At 52.1% G+C, this 15,885-nt stretch overlaps 1 protein-coding gene across 2 annotated transcripts in view; it reads right to left on the minus strand.

The window, feature by feature from the left end:
* ATP9A (ATPase phospholipid transporting 9A (putative)) overlaps positions 1-15,885 on the minus strand; it is a 118,963-nt gene that overhangs the window by 43,899 nt on the left and 59,179 nt on the right. For both annotated transcript variants that reach the window (XM_081289574.1, XM_081289575.1), the window contains exons 10-13: positions 10,887-10,963; positions 9,573-9,733; positions 7,234-7,376; positions 6,259-6,371 (exon numbers count right to left, since the gene is read on the minus strand). In XM_081289574.1, coding sequence (XP_081145700.1) covers positions 6,259-6,371; positions 7,234-7,376; positions 9,573-9,733; positions 10,887-10,963 — 494 coding nt within the window. The remainder of the gene's footprint in view (positions 1-6,258; positions 6,372-7,233; positions 7,377-9,572; positions 9,734-10,886; positions 10,964-15,885) is intronic.

Consider the following 15,885-nt stretch of genomic DNA (forward strand, 5'->3'; position numbering starts at 1 on the left):
AGTGCTTCCCCGTGGCTTGTGATTTATGTCCTACATAAATGTATCTCGTGCAGCTGCCGACACGTGTCTTCATTTTTACCCACATTCCTCGGCACCTGGGCCGGATCATTATTTCAGATCAGGGGCAATAACAAGGCCTTTGACAAGGTAATTGCCGCGGGTGGCGAGTTTCAGCCAGAGTGGGCTGGACAGGAAGGCAGAGTGAGGGGTGGCCTGGGGACCCCTGGGGTTTCATAGAGAATCTGATTCCACAGAGGTGAGACGCTCTGCTAATACTTCAATGGGGACAGCACAGAACCCTGGGGTCTTGTCTTCTGGGCAAAACAATGACAAGCAAGGCAAGAAGAGGAGCAGGCTGCAGGGTTTCCCGAGTCCTCGCTTTCACACGGGAAACCACAGCAGAAAGCCAGAATGGTGGTCCCAGCCAGCATCCCTGGTGACAGGTTTAACGTGGCCACCTTCATCAATTTGTCCCTCACCATCTGCCTTGCTTCCCTACCAAGAGGTTTCAGAGAGGAGAGGGACAGCCACAGGTTTCCGCAGGCCGAGGGGCAGGCGCACGCGGCGGGCGCAGGGCTGGGTTCTGGGCCCCGTCTCCAAAAGGTCCCCGGTGCCCATATGGAAGAGTTTCACGTTGTACAGTGTTTACCCCTCACCTCCTCCCACGGGCCCTTTAACCTACACACATTTCTTCTTACTTAAAAAATACCAGGGGAAAACAAAAACAGATGTGGCGGCCACGGAGCGGGTTCGACTCTGCCCCGGGGAGACCGCCCGGCCCCCCTCAGGAGGGAGGGGCCACACGCAGCGCACCACGAGGTCAGAAACGATGTCACCACCACCGGCAAGTGCACATGGGGAGGGAAACCAAGATGCTCCCAAAAGGCCCCTGGCAGGGCCCCGGGGAGGGCATGTGGCATTGGGGCACCGAGAGTCCATCCCACACAGCACAGGAGCCATCGAGACTCAGGGAAAAGTCGGCGTCCTTATCTCACCCATGACCAGTGGCAAGGCCACTTTCCGACAAGAATCTCAGGCAGTGTGACAGGAAAGATTAACACCCAAATTCAATGTTGGGTCATCGTGAATCAGTCTTCTTTCCAAATGCAGTTAAAATGTCACCACGCATGAACGTTGGTGATGTTAATGGGTCTTGTGGGAGCGGGCAGTTGGTAGCCACTGCTGACGACAAGGAACTGCTGTGGGCCGGCCCCACCCCTAGAGCAGCTCCCAGCTGACCCCTCGCCAGCTCCCAAGGGCCACACCATGGAGACAGGCTCAGAGCTGCTGCTACCAAAGGAACTGGCCGAGTGCAGCGGAGCCCGCGAGGGGCCAAGGCGTTCAAAGAGCAAGCGAGACCCGGACTTCGCTTAAAATTTCAATATTTGTTCCTTGTGGAGTTTTGTTTGTTTTTTAACTAGAGTTGTTTTAAAGATTGCATTAAAAGCCAGTGGGGTGGCACACACCTGTCATCCCAGTGGCTTGGGAGTGACCTGAACACAGAAGATTCCAAAAATAACATATTTCTTTTAAATGAATAAAAGACAAAGTAGGCTCTGTGTCCACAAGAAAAACTCACAGATTAAAAAAAAGAAATTCTTCCTTAAAAAAAATATATATATAAACTGAGCCTCCTCCACGTTTCCTGTGGACGCAGAAAGTGAGACTACCATTTGGCACGCAGGACACAGTGACAAGCTGTACACATCCTGTGCACAGACTCACACTTGGTCATGAAAACACTCCGCACCAATTTCAATAAGCCCCAAACATCATCAGAGACAAAATACTACGTGGAAAAGGACAGGCGCAGATGGAAGTACGTGGGTTAAAACAATTATGTCTTTTGGAAAATATGAACTGACAGAGACCCAGCAGGTGAGGTGCACCAAGCCCTGGGTGGGGGGTCTGGGTGGGCCCCACGGCCGCCACAGTGTCTCTTCTCTGTCTCAGATGGGTGACAACAAGTCGAGCCAAGGCACTTCCGCTTGCTGGGAGCAGGTCAAGTAACATAGAAACTCTAGGTAGGAAGACCAGTGCCTTGAAACAGTTTGGTCATGTACACACTGGGGAAAACACTGGATGGCCCCCATGATTGCACATTTACCTAGTAGCAATATTGGGTTAATTTATTGAGAATAACAAAAAAAACCAAAATTCTAAAATGTTGAAAAAAAAATAACTCTCAGTCACCAACCAAAACCTCAGAATGACACAATGACACATACTCAGGGTAAGGGCACCAAGAACTACAGATTAAAATTTAAGTTTCGAATCATCATCTCTGCCGTTCAGCAGAAGAGAAGTGCTTGACAGACGCTCCAAGCTGGAGCGGCCCCAGGAACACTGTGCCACGTGGAGGAAGCCAGACAGACAGACGGCCACACGCCGCCGAGGTCCACGACTATGCCAGAGGGGCAGACTCAGGCAGACAGGGTGGACTGGTGGCTGCTGGTAGCTGGGGAAGGGGGTGGAGGAGGGACATGGGGTCCGGGGGGAGGGGGGGTGTGGGCTTCTCTTCAGGGTTGATAGAATGTTCTGAAATTAGCAGCCATGGCCGCACAGAATTGTAGGCAATGCTCAAAACCATGACCCATATGCTTTTTAAAAGGGGGGAGGTTATGGTTTTTAAATCACATCTCGATTTTAAAAACAGCTACCCATAAACGGATCGATAAGGCAGGGGAGCATCATCCCCGGGCTGTGGCCTGCTGGGGCCTGACCTCCTGGTGGGCTGACCGTTTCCTTTTGTTTATTTAGCCTGGCATTAATAATCTGCAGTCTCCTGCCGGAATCTTTTAAAACTGCCCCGCCGTCTTTATGAGGTTAGTTTAGTTAAATAACAGCCTCAAAACCAGTCACCTGGACACTCGTAAACCGCAACCTGCCTTTCGACACACTGAGAGTAAGCAGCTGTGGAATCTGGGGTCCTCCTGCAGGGTCCTTCCAGGACTGGACCCGACAGGTGTTCACCCAGGCGTGGCGGGCAGGCCCTGGGTCACCCTCGGCCCCGCGGGTCAGACCTACATTTTGCACAGATCCCGGGGATGATGGGTGCTCTGACCCTTTCTCCTTGCTGCCCGGTGGGGCACCTTACAGACTCTCAGGTCCACAACTCAGGTGCTGGAGTTTGAAAGGAAGGGTGAGCCTGAGCCACAGCCACTATTCTGTGTCCCAACTCGCCTGGGTCACCTGTCATAGGTGGGCGAAACTCCTGGGGCTTCCGACTGGTGGCTCAGGTGATGTGGCCCAGGGTCCCCAACACCACACTTTAAGAAAGACTGCTACAGAATCATTGCTAAGCCCTGAAGGCTGTGGAGGGGGTGCCACGGCCCAGGGTACCTTGGGTGTGGGAGTATACTCTAAGGTCACAATGGAGACACAACTCTACATCTACTGACAGTCGCTGAATTGTGCGCTTAATGTGGCTGAATTCTGGGGGTGTGCAGTCAGTAAAGTTGGCACAAAAACAGGAGGAAGTCCCCATGTCTTATCACAGAAGGAGTCGTGTGCTCCCTGCAGGACCCTGACGTGTCCAGACAGGAAGCTGACGGCCTCCCCGGGTGGGCGGGTGGGGCTGTCCTCTAATATGAGCTCACCCCCAACCCTGAGCAACCGCAGACCCAAGATCCGCAAGGCAAACCCACTCATGAGCTTCTGCCCTGGACTTTTCTCACCAAGAGCACTATCTGCATGAAGCCACAAACGAGCCACAAAAGGTGCAATACACAAGTATCCCAGATGGGCCGGCTTCTGTCCACACCACAGGCTGTTTAAAATACCAGCCAGACGGGCAGGGTGCGCCTCTGCGGGCCCACACCGCCACCTACGGAGCTGTCTCATATAATCGTCACCATGTCAACACACCTGCGGACACTTAGCAGGTGCTGATAAGCAGGACAAGCTGAACAATGAACCCTCAGGAGGAGCCTGGGAGGAAGGAGGTTGGAGGGAGGCCTCGTGGGAAGAGGAGGGAGAGGCCACCCCAGGGCGCTGGAGCAGAAGGAGGGCTGCACTGCAGGTGTGGAGGGACACAGTGACGACCCAGCCAGGGAGCTCACTACTCCAGGGTGCTCCTGGGTTGGAGGAAGAGACAGGGAAGGAGACAGGACACCATTGTAGACAGCCAGGCAAGGGAGAGGGTCATTACTGCCGGGTTAGTGGAGGGGCCTGAAGACAAAAGGCAGGTGGCCCGGTGGGAGCAGGTGCCACGGGCCAAGAGGTGCCTGGAGGCTGCAGGTGGCAGGGGGAGACCTGGGAGGTCCTTGGTGAGTGGTGAGGTAGGTGAGGGGCACACACTAAGGCCAGCACCTCAGGGAGAGAGGCAGGTGGAGGGGATACAGGAAGCAACCAGATCTGTGGACACACCCTCGGGAGCCCATCAGTGATGGCCACGTGTGCAGGGTTCAGTGTGCAGGTTCATTCAGGGCTGGAAGCTGAGAGGGAGCAATCAGCAGCTACAGGGGAGGCCCCCGGAGCCACATAACAGGGCCCAGGACCAGCACGGGAGACCGTGAAACAAAACAGCCACACAGGGCGAGAGAAAGGAACGGGCACTGTGTGGCTTATCCTCCCCATCCAGTGACACTCCTCATAATTTTTTAAGTCCTAAAGAACATCTCTGAAAAAGGTCCACGGACCCATTTGGAGACCAGCCCTAATGCTGACCCATGGAGTTACAAGATTATAAAGGCTTCTCTGCGGCTGTAGATGGCCGACGACGTGAAACGTGTCCAATTAACTGTTCTCCATTTAACACCCACCTTGTGTCCACTGTCAGGAGGGAGCCTGCAAATCCAGGCGGTCCTTCAAGCCAATGTTCCAGAACATTAAATATCAACTATAACCACATTGGGAAGGGTTCGTGGATTCTGCCTTTAACCTTTACAGAGAGATACTTTTTTCTTTCTTTCTTTCTTTTTTGTGGTGGGGAGGTGGTTACTGGGGATTGAATTGGGGGCTGTACCTATGAGCTATGTCTGCACACCTTTTATATTTTGAGATAGGGCCTCACTAAGTTACTGAGGCTGGCTCAAACTTGGATCCTCCTGCCTCAGCCTCCTGAACTGCTGGGATTACAGGTGTGTGCCACCTCACCCTGCAACACTGTTGTTTTAAACTGGATTTCTAAGTAATCACTATCTGTTTTGACAAATTTAGGCTAATGTGGCCTCATCATTCTCTTGTTCTCTCCAAACAAGTGTCTCTCCAGCCTGGAGCTGGCCTCATGGAGTATCCATCTTCCCTCTGCACGTGCCTCAGAACTACCCAGGGCCTTATGCACCTTGTCTCAACTAACTCTTAACACAAGCGGAGACCCTGCCCTAGCCTCAGTGGACCTGAATCTCTAGAGTGTCCAGCCCAAATCAAAGCACCACTCGCAATTCTAATGAGCAGCAGTAGTGGGGACCCACTGGCCTATCTTTTAGGAATGTCAGGACACCTACCAGTAAGATCTTTCTGTGAAAGAGTGACCGATTGTAAAAAAAAATGTAGGGGAAAAAAAAGTGAGAGCAGTAAGTTGAGTCTTCTGATAGGTTAGTTTCCTTCACAGATCACCGTTGACCACAGACAAGAAACTAAAGGTAACGACACGATTCCTGCATGAGACCATCGGTGACCACTACTCGGCTCAGAGCCGGGGAAAAGGAAAACAGACTGTTCTCTAACTTGAGTGTGACCAACCGAGAGGCGCTCAGAGCTCCTTGTGGCACCAGATGCTGGGCAAACAATTTTTTTTTTTTTTTTTTTTGCAAAAAAAAAATTTTTGTAGTTGTGGATGGCTACCGCAACTTTTATTCCATTTGTTTATTTTTATGCGGTGCTAAGGATTGAGCCCAGTGCCTCACACTGCCAGGCAAGCACTCTGCCACCGAGCTCCAGCCCCAGCCCTGGGCCAACAACTTTATCTTGGCTTCTCCCAGTGTCCGTTAGCATTTCAGTGTCCTGCAATGAGGAAGAGGGGAAGTCATCATCCACGATGACTTCGTTCAAAATGTAAAGGACTGATGGTGATGTACATCTGGGGAGCAGACACTGGGGACTTGGGGAGCAATGCTGAAGGGTACAGGGTTCCCTCTGGAGTGAGTGATGCAGGTAAAATAGATCGTGAGGATGGCCGCAGTCAAAACCAGCAATCGTACGTTTTTAAACATACAACTTAAATGTGGATGAACTTACACTATTGTAATTACGCCTCAATATAGCTATTAAGAAACGTGCAGGCGCCGTCTTGGGGACTGCAAGGGAGGACTTTACCTGGGTGTAAATACTAAATATGTGGCTTTGCACTTCATCCATGGAGTCCAGGCCATAGGCCACCGTTCCCAGGTGAAGCCGCTTGAAAACCATCTCATTCTGGGTAAGAGTTCCTGAAACACAAGACAGATGAGAACAGGGACCCGTCACACACGGGCTTCAGCACTGCCCCGGCTGGAGTAGGCAGGAGAGGCACCCTTCCCCTGCTGGGTTGCCATGGAGACATGACCACACCCATTCTCTAGGCTGGCCAGGAGGACTGTCCATCAGGACAGCTGCCGTGTTCCCTTGACAAGAGGGTTGTGTGTGAGGTACCCCAGGCCAACCAGATTCTACCTGGGGGGAGCCTGACCCTTGAGCAGAGAGTCACCGATGGAAGATGAGTAGTCAAGTCACCCCAATGGCACAGCCCTGCCGAGACCGTCCTGGGGGGACGGAGACTGGTGTGTCCAGAGCCTTCCTGGCCCTCTCCTTCCTGAAACCTGGCTTGGCTGTTCTGGGGAGCTACCTGGTATCTTTGCAGCAACCTCCCTCCCACGCTGCAGCCACTAACTGGAGGAGAGGAAGTTAGACTCGAGTCGCCACGAGTTAAATGGGGGAGCAGTACTGGGGTGCAGCGGTGATACAAGGACTGTGGCCAGACTGCCCGGGTCCCACGCCTCCTTCGGCCACTCTGTGCCTGTGCCAGCACTTCACCTCTGACTGCCCCTCTCCTCATGAGGGAAGTCTGTCCTAACGCCTGGGGCTGGCACAGGCATTAACCAAGTGACCGTTCACAAACTCCAGCACGGAGCGTGGAGTTAACTAGTCCCGTGGAAGTCCCTGCTGCCACCGCCAGAAACCTCTACTTGTCTCACAGTGAGAGGGAGAGCCCCGCTCCCCGAGCTCCACTCCCCGAGCATGGCGCCCCTCTCCCCTCTCCACCCGCTGCTGGGTACTGTGCACCCCGGTGCTGCGCAGGCCGCAAGCGCTCACCTGTCTTGTCCGTGAGCAGGTAGGAGATCCTGCCCAGCTGCTCGGGGATCGTGCTGGAACGCACCACCGTCCCAGGGATTTTGGAATCCCGTCGAATCACCCAGCTGTACACGATCTTGCCCATGTCCAGGTTCACACGCAAACTGGGCAGAAAGCCAGAAGGAGCAGGTTAGAAGGACAAACAGAAGGCCCGAATGTGTCTTCATACCAACAGCAGGGATTCTAAACACACCGCGCCCTGCAGTGAGCACGGTCACACAGTGGTGCTACCGTCATCACCCTGACTACTGTAGGGGCCTCCACAGTGGAAGCAGATGGGACTTCTGCCCCTGTATGTGGCTTACTCCAGAGGGAGCAGAATGTTCTCAAGGGTCGTCTGCAGCACCGGATATGTCAAAATGTCCTTCTTTTTCAGGGCTAAGTAATATTCATTTACATATGTGCTACTTATTTTAAATATTGTTTAATGAATTAGTATTTATTATAATTCATTATTAAATTCATTATTTGTTACCAAAAAATAGAAATTTTCAAATTGATTCATGATCTCATAAATTAATCAAAATGCATGCCATTGTACTAACTAGCCCTGATTCATATGAAAATTCACTTTGCCTGCTGGGTATGGTGACACATGCCTGAAATCCAAGCAACTCAGGGCTGAGGCAGAAGGATCACCCGTTCAAGGTCAGCCTCAGCAACTTGTTGTGGCCCTAAGCAACTTAGTGAGACTCTGTCTCAAAATAAAATAAAAAGGGCTGGGGATGTGGCTCAGTACCCCTGGGTTCAATCCCCAGTATAAAAATTTAAAAACAAAAACAAACAAACAAACAAAAACATGACTTCACTTAGGATCACACTAGAAAGACTTGTTTCACCAGCAATAAAGCAGACTTATTTGTTTGCTGAGACCACCCTCCAGAGTGTGCTGGCCAGGACGCAATACCCTGCCCTGAGGGACCAAATCCCACAACAGTATCTATCCTGAAAGAGAAACAAATTCTAACCTGGAAAACAAAAATATGCAGAACACAAGACAAAATGTAAAACAACACATACCAAGTGTAAGAGAGACTGTAAGTGTGATGAGTTTCAGGGAAAATGATATTTAGTTTATTTCACTAATCATTTTAATTATAGAGGAAAAACAGAATTATGCAGCAAAGACAATCATCACACCTACAAAATACAGTTCTAAAAACTGCACAGGCATATTTGTTGGGAAAGGTTATTTCTAACAGTGCTTTGATTTTTTTTAATATTTATTTTTTAGTAATAGGTGAACACAAATGTCTTTATTTTACTTTGTAGTGCTGAGGATCGAACCCAGTGCCTCACGCATGCTAGGCAAGCATTCTACTTCTGAGCCACAACCCCAACCCTGCTCTGATTTTTTTTATATGCAGATTTTATGTACAGACGAATTTCCTTTTTTCTAAATAGAAAGAGGTATAGAAAAAATATATCCCAAAATATTAGTAGAGCTTATCACCTTGGTTGTAGGATTGCAGGTCATTTTTTATTTTCCTTTTTTTGCTAATGTGAATGTTCACTCTTCCTACTATGACATTCCACTATGTAAATTATTATTTTTAACAGGAGAGGAACCTAAAGGCTTTATTAATTTTACTTGTTCATGGTGATCCTCACAAGAGAGCAGAGTGTGCAGCAATGGCCAAAAGTATGTCTACTTTTTACCCTAAGAATAATGAATCTGTGAGGCAGTGGCAGGACAAGTGGGCATCTGGACTTGAGTGAACTCTGTGGATGTCACTATGAGAATATGGGGTGGAGCTAGTGGAAGATAAGGGCTGCTGCAAGGTTTTCCCAGCCACATTCGCTGCAGTCCCAGTTTTCAGTCTTGTTGATCAATGCTGTTGGGCTCTGGTATGTGCGGGACAGCCCTCCAAAGAGAATCTGCATGTCTCGGTGCCCAGAGGGAAAGTCAGGCCAAGGGCCCTTCCTGAAGCTACACTTCCACAGTGAGGTCATGAGCATATTGACTCAGCAGACTTGCTTCCATTCCTTGGCATGAAATGTATTCAGTGGGCTTTCTAAGGAAAAAGTAAAGCATGAAGACCCCGAAGTGAGTTTCATATTTGAGGAAATGCATAAAAATGAAGGCATCCCGGCTGAGAAGCCGTCCTCCCCCCACAGAACAGGCAAGGAAAGGCATTCGGAGGAGACGGGAGGGTTCGAGGGGGCCTCCTCTGCTGCAGCCCGAGCATGGCTCACTCGCTCCCTGACTGCCCCTGCTCACCCTAAGGGCCACAGGGCCGCGGTCCTGCAGTGAGCAGCGGGAAGCAGACCTGCCAGCACCCACGACCAGCCCTGCTCACCTGATGGGAATGATGTTGGAAAATAGGAGGAGGAAGCGGATGATCTGCAGGTACCAGCGGCCAGCAAAGTGCTGCAGGGCCACCATGACCAGGGAGACCACCACCAAGGCGCCAAAGAGGATCTTGGTGAGGCAGTTCACCTCCAGGTCAAACAGGCCGATCTGTGGGCGAAGCAGGAGACTCACGGTCAGCCGGCACAGCCCGCAGCCCGGGGAGCTGGCCCAGCCCCAGGGACTCTCCTTCCCAGCAGAGGACACTGCTCTGTGGCTGGAGGCCAGAAAAGACACTCAAAGGACCTCAGAGAATTGCGATTTCAAAGTTTTATGTTTTTTTTTAATAACTTCAGAAGATTTAGATACAGAAACACAGGAGCCCGTGACCTCGGCGCTGGGCTGCCCTGCGCTCTGCACAGCCCCTGCCACCGCGCACAGCGGCCTTGGGAAACGACTGGGATCCTACACTCACAGCACCATGCCACAGGACCTCCCGGTGCTGCCTGGAAGTTCTGGGCACCCAGGGTCCGGTGCTGCCTTAGTGGACATTATTATTTTAATAGTTATGCGCTTATTGTCATGTGTCTTCCCTGCAAATGTAACTAGCCCATTGGAGCCACAACTTCAAAAAACATGGCCCAGAACAAGGCTAAACCAGCACATTAAGTGACGCTATCATGTGGAGAGGGTTGGTGGGGGCGGTGACAAGTCTGGGAAGCATAGCAGTCGCCCGCCATACCGGCAGAGAAAATCACTCTGCCACAGTCTCTTAAAACTTGGAGACGGGAGGGGCTGGGGGGGTCACAGTGTGTGTGGGGGGGGTGACGATGGGGGTGTCAGCTGATCCAACTGCATGTCCTGCCACAGCAGGGGCTCCTGGGACGCTGAACCCCACCAGGAGCCCACAGAATGTCCCCTGCGTGACATGAGGAAGGGCCACGGAAGTCACCTGCACTTGTGGGGCTGTGTGAGGACTGATTTTTTCCTGCAGTGCTGGGAGGGAGCTCAGGGGCAGCCACTGCCCTGCACCCCAGCCCTTGCTGTGAGGGGGAAACAGGCACCCATGGAGGCAGTGATTCTCACCTGCGTGACCTCGGCAGCTTGCCTTAGCTTACGAGCTGCTAAAACCTCCTGTGTTCAGGTGTGAATATGGATGTGTCTATACAGTGTGAGTGTGCACACACACACACACATACAGGGAAAGAACACACCTGCATGTGCATGAAAGAACACTGCCGGTGCCCCTGCTTTTGGAGCTGACCCTCACCCACTGAGCACTCATGGTGTGCCAGGGTCGCCACGTGCCAGGGGCCCCACCCACCTTACTGCGCGGGTTCGAGGTGTTCATGACGCTTCGGAGCTCTCTGCCAGTGTAGAGGACGACTCCCACCACCGTACCTGGAAGGAGACCCCGTCCCAAAACACATCAGCACACACAGGCAGCTGGCGAGCGGAAGTTGGACCCCACTGACACCATGCCATGGGAACAACCAGACCTTGGGCCACCAAAGATCCATGGCTGCACTGAGCAGCAGGACAAGCTGCTTAAATTAACCTCCAGTCAAAATTAGATAAGCCTCAGAGTTCCCCTTTCTCACCAGCCACATTTCAAGTGTTTGACAGTCACATGGGGCTAGTGGCCTCTGGCAGGACAGCAAAGAGGAGAACATTCTCCTCGCTGTGCAAGGTTCCACTGAGCAGTGCCAGCCTGGGGGTCCAGAGGCCTCTGATGGCAGGAGAGTCGGGGAGCGAGGTGGTCCCTGGTGCCATCAGCCTCAGAGGCTCCCAGGGGTGCCTGGAACATCTGGGCCTTTGGACACCATCAGGGAAACTTAAGACTACACCCTTCTTTCCTGAGCGTATTCTTCCCAGTGAGTCCAACTGCTTTCTGACCCTGTGTCCAGCGTGGCCATTTGGGAGCCTGTGCAAAGGGAAATCCCTTCCCAAGAACTGCCCTTCCCCCTCCACCCTCCGGGCACAAGGAAAGACTGGTGGCGTGTGTGTAAACTGTGCAATGTATTTTGGGGGGAAATCTGGTAATATCTGTCGAGGCGGCAGGGAGGACGGCAGAGCTGCCAGCTCTGTGGGGATGACTGGGAGCAGACAGGTGGGCGCCTGAGTTGGCCACACCTGAGCTGAAACTGGTGAGAAGGGGCCAGCCCCGCCTGCTCTCAGGGAAGGTCCCAGAAAGTCTCCACAAGAAAAGCCCTGCCTTCTCCCCACGCACTCTGCAAAACCCACTGCTGGGAGAGACACGGAGACACAAAGTGGTCCAGAGACCGACCCCAATGTGGCCCTGTGACTGTCTTTGGACAAAGAGCCCTGGGAGGAGGCCCCAAGTCCCTCTCCTGCACCCGGCCAGGCCGGAAACATCCTGCACAATGAGCTCCCTCGCAGGAGCTCAGCAGATGGCCGGCCAGGAGAGCAGCTCGGTCCTCAGCAGATGGCAGGCTCCTGTGAACGCAGGCATCCCTCCCTCGGCCCGTCACCAGAGCAGATGGTCAGACTGTGGGAGCCACGCCTGGGAGGAGCTGGGGACGGCCACGTGGCCACTCCCCCAAACGAGGGCACATGCAGCTCAGCCCGACGCCAATGCCCAGGGTGAGGAGGGTCCTACTAACCAGGGGCACCCAAAGGGCGCAATCCCCACACTAGCCTGGCAACCACGGTGCCACCAAAGGCTGCTGAAAATGACCTTTTCCATCTACAGCCACTCTGTGCCCAGGACCACCACTCTGCCCCCACGAGATCAGAACCCAGCACCCTCCCAGCTGCCCTGGGGAGAAGGCACGCTGGGCTGGGTCTGCCCCCTGCTGCCACAGTCTGAATTGTTATCAACTTTTAAATTCAGGAGCTTTCCTAAAAAACTTGAAACCACTGGCTTTTCCTGGAAAGTGGAAGATCGGGTGACCCTGGGTCCACCTTCCTCAATGGCCTAAGCAGCTGGTGCAAAAAAGCCGCCACCCCTTGAGCCAGGCACCTGCTCTCAGCTTGCAGCGGTCCCACCCCTGCCAACCCCCTGCCTAATTCTCAGCTCTTGACCCAACGAATCTCTCCACCAAAAAACCTCTGACCCCTTCCTACGTTGTCACCTTCCGGGTCCTACTCTGCTCTGTGTCTCCTCACTGTGGAGCACTGTCCTTCCATTACCCCGCCAGCCCCCATGTGGCTTCTCCCAGGAGCCAGGCGGGCGGTTGGGCGTGTCAGGGGGCTCTCATTAGCTCTGCTGCAGGGTGTGGTCCTGCCTGGGCTCAGGGTTAGTCTGCGATGACTTTGATCCTCACCCTTGACAAGAGATGAGCTGAACCCAAGAGTGTGTTCAGGATCCTTCATAAAAGATCTCACTACAACGCCCCAGTGTGGATCTGAAGACAAAGCCCACTGAGTTAGGCAAAGTCCAACCGGGCATGCTCAACTCGTGTGGCAAGGAGCACAGGCGTCACGGCATGCTGGTCATGCACAGGTCTAAAGAACCCTGCTCTAGATTAGGACCACACTACAGACTTACGGGAGGGGAGGACCTCAGAGTTTGAGAACTGGGGTAGAACCCTGGGCTCCTGATATCCTGCCTTCCTCTTCTGCCAAGTCCCCAGCTCTCCTCAGCCCCTGCCTCCTCCATCGCCCTGGTACTCCTCTGCCTTGAAGCACTGTGTTGGGTTACCATGGCAACCACATCTTCCTCAGATGGATGCCCGCCGAGGCAGCTGGACCCTCAGCCCAGCCCAGCAAGCTTTCTTATTTTTTCAAGTTCCACGGCACAACAGTGGGCTGACCCAGAGGTAGGAGGGGGATTCTGAAGGCAGCAGAGACGCGCAGCCCCCCAGGACTGCCCACACTCCTGCTGGGTCTTTCTGGAGTTGAGCACGCGGCTCCAGGCATCTCACCCCGTGGTCACATCAGAATCAGAGTGCAGCCAGGGGTCTACCAGTAAGGGAAACGGAGGCCAACTAAGGTCACGGCAAATGCCCGGGAGATCATACACCCCAAAACATACAGCCACTGAAGGGCACGGCAGGTGACATCATGGATCACAGAACCAACGCTCACTTTCTCTTCCCACAAAACCAAGCGCAGGGCAGGAATCCAGATGAGGGAAACCACATCTTTAACTCCACAGTGTACTCCCCCCAATGGTCTGAAATCGAATCCATCTTCCAGATCCCACCTTGCCTTCCCCCGTTCTCCTCCCAGGTGAGGGCTCTCCAAGGCTGGGTGACCTTGGGCGAGTTGCCTCACCTCTCTGAGGCTCAGTTCCTAAGACCAAGACAAGCTCGTGGCAGCAAAGTGCCTGAAAAATCAGGCTTCTCACTGTCGTTGATGTCTGAGATTAAGACTGAGGGGCTGGGGATGTGGCTCAAGCGGTAGCGCGCTCGCCTGGCGTGTGTGCGGCCCGGGTTCGATCCTCAGCACCACATACAAACAAAGATGTTGTGTCCGCCGAGAACTAAAAAAAATAAATATTAAAAAAGAAAATTCTCTCTCTCTCTCTCTCCTCTCTCTTTAAAAAAAAAAAAAGACTGAGCCCTGGTCCCTCACCTCAGAACCCTCAAATGTCCTTTTTTACTAGTTTCAGAGAACATACATAAAACTTGTTCCCATTTTCTGCCACCTCCTCTGTAGCCTGTAAGTCGTGAGCCCAGGAGGCTGGGCCTAGCAGCTGGGGGTCCTGCTGCAGCTCTGGGACCCAGCAGGGAGGCTGGCAGGGAGCAGGGGCTGTGTGAAGGAGAACAAGACCCCAGAGTGAAAACCGAGGGAACGGAGACGTAGTTGTTATTGAGCCGTTAATGCCAACAAGATGAGTAACTGATCGGATCAATCAGGCTACGGGAAGTCAAGGTGGTGGTCACCTTTGGTGGGGTGGGGGCCTAGAAGTGAGCTGAGGGGAGTTTCTGGGGATGGAGGGTTGGTAATATCCCACTTCTTGCTGTGGGTACTGGTCACACGGGGGTCTGTGTTAAAATCCACACGTGTTACATTTAGGACTTGTGCGATTTCCTGCATGGTTTACACGGAAGGAGAGATGTCCAACCCTCTGCAAGAACAGCAGCACACACTGTTCACACTACTGCTGGGTAAGGAGCTGTGCCTGTCACAGGCACCTGTCACCCTGCAGCCCTACCCAGGTGTGCGCGGTGAGGTGCTCTCCTGCACGCCCTGTGCAGGTGTTCCGCACACACGTTCTCCATGGGAAGCACTCCGCCTTCTCCTGCCTCCCTCTCCCGGGAGCTGACTGCTCCTCAGCCTCCACCTCTGTCAGGGTTCAAGCCGAGGAGACTCCTTGCTAGCCAGCTGTCCTATCTCTACCCCAAGATAAATTCCAGCTGCATCAAATATTTTAACATAAAGCCATATAAACATGCAAGACAATGTCACCGTATAGTTCTGTGATTTTTGAACTGGGAAGCTTTGTCTAAGCATGTCACAAAAACCAGAAATTATAAAGAAAAACAGGATCATAGGCGCGATGAGATGAAGACTCTAGACTTTTAGATCAAAATACAAATAAGATCAAAGGAAACAGCAGTTGCGATTAAGATCAAACAGAAAGATGATAGTCTCACAACATAAAGAATTCCTAGAAATAAATTTTTTAAAAACCTATGAACAGGGCTGGGCATGGTGGTGCACACCTGTAATCCCAGCAGCTCAGGAGACTGAGGCAAGAGGATTACGAATTCCAACTTCAGCCTCAGCAACTTAGAGAGGCTCTTAGCAACTTACTGAGACCCTATCTCCAAATTTAAAAAAAAGGGGTGTGGATGTGGCTCAGTGGTTAAGTGCCCCTCGGTTCAATCCCTGGCTAAAAATAATATATATATATATATACATACACACACACACACACACACACACACACACACATGATTGAACAGAAAAATGGGCACAGTATGCAAAGTGGCAATTCACATGTATATTTAAAAAATATTAATGAACAGTAAACATAAAGGAAGTTGTAATATTTTTTTTAGAATTTTTAATATTTATTTTTTAGTTCTCGGCGGACACAGCATCTTAGTTGGTATGTGGTTCTGAGGATCAAACCCGGGTCGCACGCATGCCAGGCGAGCGCGCTACCGCTTGAGCCACATCCCCAGCCCCAAGTTGTAATATTTTAAAGTCAAATAACATGTGGTATGTCAATCACCTAGACAAAAATTTAAAAGGCAGCCAGGCGTGGTGGTGTACATCTGTAATCATAGCGGCTTAGGAAGCTGAGGCAGGAAGATTGAGAGTTCAAAGCCAGCCTCAGTAACAGGGAGGTGGTAAGCAACTCGGTGAGACCCTGTCGTTAAATAAAACATAAAATAGCACTGGGGATG

Source organism: Spermophilus citellus (assembly GCF_964194105.1).
Source record: "Spermophilus citellus genome assembly, chromosome: 4".
Classification (NCBI taxonomy): Eukaryota; Metazoa; Chordata; class Mammalia; order Rodentia; family Sciuridae; genus Spermophilus; species Spermophilus citellus.